General features: G+C 33.8%; 1 protein-coding gene across 1 annotated transcript; it reads right to left on the bottom strand.

Annotated features, from left to right (window-relative positions):
• Positions 1–3853: 3853 nt before the first annotated feature.
• On the bottom strand, positions 3854–8319 carry LOC129902460 (patellin-3). The gene is made up of 4 exons (XM_055977701.1): positions 7104–8319; positions 6367–6491; positions 6107–6257; positions 3854–4531 (listed from the first exon to the last, which is right to left on the bottom strand). Exons 1-4 carry the CDS (start codon positions 8055–8057, stop codon positions 4277–4279), a joined length of 1485 nt encoding a protein of 494 aa, XP_055833676.1. The 5' UTR covers positions 8058–8319; the 3' UTR covers positions 3854–4276.
• Positions 8320–8539: the final 220 nt, after the last annotated feature.

An 8539-nucleotide genomic window follows, 5' to 3' on the forward strand; every position in this document is an offset into this window, starting at 1 on the left:
TTTTACGATCACGATCACGATCATGACTGGGGCCACAAACTCTTTCTCATTGTTAATAATTTATCTGATTCACTTCAAGGATTGTCATAGAACCAACGGACCGACTTTCATGATTTTTCATTAATATGTCGTTATGTTGTTCAGCAATAAGAATGTGTGAAAGTAATTCAGAATTTTTTTAAAACTCATTTCGCGATATTGCTTCTACAGGAGCATATTCGTGGGAGGTAATGTAGAGTATGTTTTCTCAAGCTTAGCATGCTCAGTGACCTCTTTCCTGCATAAATTTAACTGTGATATATTTCTACACATGGAAAAATTATATTCAGCTTTATTTTTAAAGTCTAGTAACCTCAAATTGAACCAATTATGACGTACTTGTGGAAGAATAACCAACTTCAGGTAGTCATATCTTTCTTTCAAATTATTCCACAGTATAAGGGGGTCTTTAATTGTGAGGTATTGCATTTTTAACCCCTTGTCAAGATGGTGGTGAAGAAATATCATAGTTTTGGCATGGTTTTGGCTAGATGTCTGGTTATTATCTTTAATGGTATCTGTTAGACCCATCGAATTCAGGTGGATTTCAGCATCTAGAGGTGATGAGGAGCCTTTGCTCGATATATCCAAGGTAACAAATTCAAGTTTAGAAATACTAGACATTTTAGAAAAATAAAATTATTATCCTCTTTACCTGTTTAAAATAGCTCAAGCTAACAGAGTTTCGTGCTGATAATGTGTTATAAAATAATTATAATATATCTTAAAGAACAAATGAAGATAAAGAGCAACAAAGGGAGAGAGAGAGTAATAGGACAAAGATAGAAAGTGAATAGTAGTATCTATATGTTTTCTATTAATCTGTGTGTTTCTTTGTTGCGGTAAGTAATGCCTTTTTTATAGACAAAAACTTACTTGGAGAAGTCGCACTTCTACAGTAAATGGGGTCCGTGGACATTGAATATTTACAACAATGGGATCTATGGACATTGAATATTTACAATAGTGAAATCCATGGGCATACAATTATTTACAACAAAAATAATATATCAGGATTAGTTAATTAAAATTCAAAATATACAACTCGATATATAGCATTCATGACCTGTTTTTTTTACACAGACATAAAATTTCATTATATCACATGAAATACATTTAAAACTATAAAACTCGTCGTTAAAAAGAGTCGAAAGTACCGCCAAATCTTGACACATCACTTACTTCAAGTTGGCATGGATTAGCTAGCTTAGTGTGTTTACTTCATATGTATCCAAATCTAATAATAAGATAATATAAAACACTTGATATTAAACTAACGATCTACCGTAATCTCACTCTCCTTTTCAATGAATATTTGAGCATTTTCTTTTCACATGTCCAGTTATCCCAGTTTTCAATTCAATCTCTTTTAGTGTGCCAATACATCCATCTCAACATCTCCATTTCTGCTATTTTCGTTTTTTGGACGAGCAAGTTTTTATTAACAGATCAACACTCGATACATATAACATAACTAATCTAACAATCATTTTATAAAACTTATCTTTAAATTTTGGTGATACATTCTAACATATTCTTATTGTTAGAATGATAAAATAATCATAGAAATTAAGTAGGAACTCACCTTAGATAATTTACGAAAGTCGTAGGGTGTTTTCTTCTAAAATAATTGGCCAAAACGAAATAGGATTTTCAAAATTTCACAAAAACACGTATTTATAGATTTTTTGTCAGGTCTGACATGTTGCCACCACATACGGTCGACATATGATACATATGTCAAACATTTGGCCTGTATGTGGCCTCCGCATGTCATGTTTAGAGATTTAAAATATCATCTAATCCAAACCAAAAAAAAATTTATTTGGTTCGGTGTGCTCATTTCAGTTTGAGTTTTTGGTAATTCAATTGTGTAATTTTTTTATTTTTTTTATTTTTTAAACTAGGATAGAAAAGGTGAAATAGGGAAGGGGATTACAAGATGGGACTTGAATCTTCCTCAGGGTAAAATTTTAGATAATCAAATAATTGACTCAATTTTGTTATATAAGAAAACACTGATCTAATATAATCAAATAGTTACAATTGAATGAAAAAAAATATCATTGTAAATGATGAAACGTGGTAATGTCAAATCTCTTAAATTAATACATTTCTAAATCAACTCACATTATTGAAAAAATGAACACCACTAAATTAAGATAGCAATACATATGTTATCGTGTGAGTAGACAACCAAACACTCCTAGTCTCCTATAAAAGCATAATGGAATAAGTCAAGAATAACATTTGTCAAAATATCTTAAAGGACTACTTACAAATTAAATTTAAAAAAAAATATTTTCAAAGTATGAAAATGAAAGATCTCTTATAGGTAAAATATGAAAAAGTCATGTAAAAAAGACAAAATAAAAAACAAGTTGGTAAAGTACTACAAAACTAAATCTCTTTTTTTTTTTTTTATAATCCGAAATCATACAAAAGAAACCAAAATTTCTATATTTTAAATTTGAAAAAAAAAACAAAAGTGAAAAATCAAACCAAATAACAAAAAAAATCAATTCAATTTGACTTTTCGATTTAATCTGAATAAACACTCCCACTTTTAACTTTCACTTTTTTAGAGGGGTAATCCCTAGTCATTTTATTGGTACGGTCCCAAAATTAACGAAGAATCTCATCCTCACAACTCACAAGTCACGAAATGTTTATTTGAGCTGGAAAAAGTGGAGGAATAATTATCATTTGTAGCAATGACTAATCTAAGTATTTTATTTAGACTTCTTTACAATAATTAATCATAACCATGTTCTAAAAAGTTCATGACACTTAATATCTTTTTTCTTTCTTGAGTGGGTTGTTCAGAAATATCTTTTGCCTTTTCAGTGTGTTCTTTCTAGGAAAATTTTTAGGAAAAAAAAAAAGCAATAACATAAAAATTGGAAGCAAGAAAAAGAAAATATCAAAAAATAGGAATTTATGCGGAAGAAAAAAAGAAAGAAGGCAACAAAAAACTTTATAATGCCATCCAGGGTATGTTTGGTACAAAGGTAAATAGGCAAACATTACTTTGAATCAATCAAGTGAATATTGAACAGTATTATGAGTCATTTATTCAAAGAATTTGGATAGAGATGAGTCCAGAACCTAATACTCCGTCTACCCCATTTAAGTAACACTGTTTTTTTTATTAATTAATCCAATTGAACAAATAGTAACATATTTTACATGCAGGATTATATTTTTAGTGAGAAGTTTTTTTAACTACAAAAAATCCTATGAATTTTCTAATAATATCACATGTTATTAATTCTTTTTAAATACTATATCAAGTCGAAGTAAATTGGAACCGATGGGGAAAAAAAATGTGTAACGTACAACTTACAAGTGAATATACTCTCCTAGCAGTAGCTAGTGATTAATCTATATTTGTGTTTTACGATGGCGTTGTAGTAATTAGCTCACCAAATAAAGCTAACACATGAATATATTCTTCTAGTGACTAATCTGTGCATATTAACGGTGGACAGTCTTTGAGCCTCAACCTCGTCTCAAAAAGTTGCACTACAACACCAGAAAGTTTAGCAGATTTAGTAGGGCCATGCTTACAATCACCAGCAAAAGGTAGTCTGGCCAAATATATGGTAGATGACATGTTAGTACTATTATGCTTTTAAAAAAAAATAAAAAATGATAACATGTTACTATTATTAACAGAGGCATACGGCATTTTCTAACCAGGAGGAGGATGAAATTCTAAAACCAAGGCTCTGATACCAAGTTTGTGTTTTAGTTCCATATGAAGATAGGTTAATTGAGTACATGTGTACATCATAATGTACATGCCCAAGTCTTCCCGAAAATGAACTTTCTGATGGTAAAAGAGAATATACAACAGACAATAAGCAAAGAAGCAGATGGTTTCAGAAACATGTTTTCCCTCAAGGTACAAACCCGCTACCCTCAAATTCTTCATCCTTGAGCTAGAAGCCGTAGAACAACACCACGAATCAAGTATCAAACACAACTACCAAAGCTACAGGGAGAACCCTAACACTTGCCCTCAAGCCAAAGTAAGGACAGTACAATCTCAGCTACAAAGAAGAAATTCATATATAGATCCCAACAAAAGATGAAAAAACAACCCAGAATATCCATCAACTAACAAAGTGAACCAACACAAATTCCACCTCATACATAAAGATGTGAGCATGTCAAAATTCATATCCACAGTCATCCCATGATTTGGAGTCTCACAGTTGAAATGATGAGAATCTCAATCAGAATAGGGCTTATCCTTGAACCTGTACAGAAGCTTCTTCTTCTTTGACGTAGGGTTGTCAATCGTCAATAGTATCTTACCTAGCTCAACAATCTTGAAGCTGCTGCTAACAACTGGTTCATCAGCTGTGGTCATCTTCCTAGGCTTCTGTATGTTAATAGTGTATCCACTCTCTGTATTCGGCACAAATTCAGCACTATATGTCACCTCCCAACCCAATACACGTAGCTCCCAGACAATAATGCACTTCTGCAATCAAGAAGCTTCAATGGTGAATTATCATCACTAATAGATCAAGTTGGTTTTTATCATTCTAACAAATTGACACTAGGATAAATTAACAAAGTTGGAAACTTTCTCGAGTTCGGAGCCAAAAGGCAAACAATTTTTTACTAAAATATCAAAAGGGCAATTAAAAACTTAAAAATACCAAAGGGGCAAAGGCGCAGGGCTAGCATAACCTTGCCCCATGTCATGTTAACGCCGTTTAACAATGTTAAGGGGAAGGCGCATGGCCCCACATGCCTTATAAGGCGCAGGGGCCACCACGCCTTACACCTCCTTCCCCTTCTCACTTCAGCCGCCACACACACACTGGCCAACCTCCCGTTCCCCTCAATAATGCAATATGTTCACCTCAGGAAGTTCTCTTTTATATTGTCCAAGTACTTTGTATCTCTTTTGATCTTCTTATTTTTTTTCTTGCACTTTTAACAAATTAGCATATAAATCACATTATAAAGAGGTCTAAATCTGCTCTCCATTAAATCAATAATATATAAAATGAACCATAATATTAAAAAGAAAAAGAAAATAGGAAATCGGAAATGGCACATAACAGTGAATATGATTTATAAAGTAAAATCCTTTGTTTTACTGTGTTATACTTCTCATTTTACCTTTTAATGGAAAAAAATTATAATCACACAAATATTATGACATATTTAAGATTATAAGATTCGAACATTTTATATATATACAAATATTATTATTCCATATTTAAATTATAAATTCAAAAGTCTTTTAAAATTGTGTTAATTTAGATTATTCACATCAATTAAAACATGTGAAATAGTGAACTCTCGTTTGGGTAGATTTCGAAATTGAATATTTTTGAGTTTTTGAAGTTGTGATTTTTGAAATTCAAAGTTGTGTTTGGACTTGCATTTACTTGATTTTTTATTTTTTTTGAAGTTCTGCTAGTGGAAGTCTCGAAAATTGGCTCACTAATCTAAGCCAATTATTGAAAACTTAAAAATATTTTTTCCACAATCAAATCCAATTTCATGATAAAATAGATATTTGAAAATAAGATTTTAAAATCTATGATTAAACGCTAATTAACTATCTGATGAAATAATTAAGATGAGCTTAAACTTAATAAAATAGTATCATCATTATAAAAAAAATGGAAGTGGTAAAAGTAGCACAAAATAATGACCAAAAAGGGAGGAGGGGGGTGAGGGTGTCTTGGTGAACAGATTGCACTAATTGAGGGGAAGGGGGGTTGGGGCAGTGTGTGTGGCGGTTGAGGTGAAAAGGGGAAGGGGTCCACCAGGGTGTAAGACTCGATGTCCCGTGCACCTTATAAGGCGTGTGGGTCCTTGTTCCTTCCCCTTAGCAGTGTTAAATGGCGTTAACAGGATAAGGGGCAAGACATGGGTAGCCCTGCGCCTTTGCCCCTTTGGTATTTTTCAGCTTTTTGTTAGCCTTTTGGCATTTTAACAAAAAATTGTTGTCCTTTTGTCTCCGGACTCCAATTTTCTCCGTAGAGAGGATTAAAGGAAAGCGTAAACTACTTTAAATGCATTGTAATAACTTCACCTCATTTACAATGATCTCCACAGTCTGCTTTGTTGCAGGTTTTACAATGATCTCTGTGACTGGATCATTGAAAGTGAACTCAGGGTTGCATTCACAGTAATCGACACTGAGGCCCCCATATTGAACAGGTACTTGCTCAGGAGATATATACCTGCACCAAGTAAGTTATACAGACATGATTACTTCCACGTTGTTAAAAGTAACGGCCATAAACTTGTACATGCAAAAATTCGATACAAATTACAGCTAAAAGCTCTCACTTGTAAAGGGTTTCTGCAGTCTTTGATGGACCAGCAAATACAAACTTGCTTTTTGTTCTCTGGGTCATGAATGGACTGATCATTGTGAAGAAAGCTAAATACCACCAAGGGACGTTAATAAAAACCTTCAAAAATCAAAACATGAACCATAAACTTTGTGCCAGATTACAACATCTGAACTTGTGCCCTAAGCCAAAAAAACAAAAACAATAACCAAACTACCAAAAGAACAGTAATAATCCGAGGTATCAGTAGAAAGGATATCATCACACATGATCTCATGGTTTGGTGCACGTCATTGTTTGAACCTTGTGTGAACAAAGCATGTATTTACGTAAAGAGGAGGGGCGGCCCATACTCCTCAGAGTTGCGTCAACTGGAGTCGAGTGGGAAGTCCACAGGGAACTTCTTTGATATCCAAGGTATGGTACACGAGGCTACAAGACTGTCTTAAAGGTAATAGATATCAATTAAGAACTAATCCTATTAAACATACTTTCATAGATGTAACTGAACCTACATGAACCTTCTCTGCCAGAATCACAACATAAACAAGTGCTTATCAGCACTATTTGGTAAATGCTGCAGGCGGAATAAGACAATTTTCTATCAGTTAAAATCATCACACAGAAAGGCTCCGAATTAATTGCAAAATATACAATCTGCGAGCCAAGAAAACTTTACACTAGTTTAATCAAGAATTAAAGAGACAGTCACTCACTGAAGGATTATGATACCTGCTTAGCCACGAACTCAGGATAATTATCCTGAAGCAATTGCAAGGCCTGCCTAGTAGCAATTCGAAGTTCCCTTTTCCCTGGACCAGGTGAGTTCTTGAGGTCACTGACTTGAAATATAGTATTGATTCCACCAGGATTGAAATCCAATTTCCTTATACTCCTCTCCAAGAACTGAATCCTCCAGCGTAAAAACTTGTTTCTCTTCTCCTCATCTCCAAACGTTTTGTTATACAATTCCTTATTCTGAAACTCCCCATACACATTATAGCAAACAGGGTGTCCCTCTTTGTCATGACCATCCATAAACACAACTTTTTCAAGATCATCCCCAAGATTTTCATCTACCAGCTCTTCAATGTTAAACTCCTTTCTCCATAAAATAGTGTTCTTTAACATAGCAAATGACTCCTTAACCTTGAAATCTCTAGCTCTAAGAAACTTGAGCAGAATGACATCACTCCTATCATCTTTCAATAGTGGCACTCCCCAAATGGATACTTCCTGAGGTAAATCTGTTGTTGCTGGGGTTCCAGTAGTAAAGCTCTGATTTTTAATAGCTTCTTGAACAAGAAATTTAAGTTCTTCAAGTGTCTTTCCTTCAGAATCAGATAGATCTGAAACTTTGTTGCTTTCTTCTTTAAATGAAACCAAAGATTCAGGGATCTTTTTCACTTCAACAGGTTTAGATTTGTCAGATTCATTAACATCTTCAGGTTCTTTCTCAGGAAGAGTAACAGACACCTGTTCAGCTGCAAACAGTGTTGTTGATTCTGGTTGTGGTTCAGTCAAAGGACCCTCCTTTTCAACTACAGTAACAGCAGAGTGATGCTCCACACCTTCTACCACTGATTCAACTTCAACTGAAGCAAGAGGTGGTTCTGGTGAAGGTGGGGGTAGGATATCTTCCTCAGCCAACGGTGGGGGCTGATGGGTATGCTCTGTATCAGCCATTCTTGGCTAGAAAAGTAAATATTTAGGGAGTAGATGGTGCTTTGGTTTGGTCGCACATACAGTAGTAGTGAGCTGAAAAAGAGTAGTAGTAGCTTTCAGTTCATTCTAGAGAGAGAATAAAAAAAGGCATCTTTTTTGGACAGAAAGAGGAAACGGCTGAGCAGAGTGATGCTGTTTTGCTTATGAGCTGTTGAGGTTAAGGGTTGACACGAAAGGGTTTAGGCCTCTCCGGTTTTTTTGTTACAATGTGAGAATCCTAGCAACCCAGAAAACATGCCATCACCCTCCCTCATTTTTTTAATACAGATAAGTGTCAAAACTATGCTTTGTTTTTTTGTTTTTTTTAGTTTCGTGTCTAAATTATTGAAAAGGTAAATTATCATTTATTAATTTAAAAAATATATATTATTTTTTATTATACTTTCATCATGATGTTGTACTATACTTTTTCTTTTATTTTTTAAAAAAAATCACATCATATT

The sequence above is a fragment of the Solanum dulcamara genome, chromosome 9 (assembly GCF_947179165.1).
Source record: "Solanum dulcamara chromosome 9, daSolDulc1.2, whole genome shotgun sequence".
Taxonomy (NCBI): Eukaryota; Viridiplantae; Streptophyta; class Magnoliopsida; order Solanales; family Solanaceae; genus Solanum; species Solanum dulcamara.

Excerpts from the sequence above, each read along its gene's own strand:
- LOC129902460 (XM_055977701.1), bottom strand. The coding sequence starts at position 8,057 with ATGGCTGATACAGAGCATACCCATCAGCCCCCACCGTTGGCTGAGGAA. Across the intron at positions 6,258-6,366 it reads ACTGCAGAAACCCTTTACAA|GTATATATCTCCTGAGCAAG; the intron begins GTGAGAGCTTTT and ends TACTTGGTGCAG. Across the intron at positions 4,532-6,106 it reads TGGAGATCATTGTAAATGAG|AAGTGCATTATTGTCTGGGA; the intron begins GTGAAGTTATTA and ends TCTTGATTGCAG.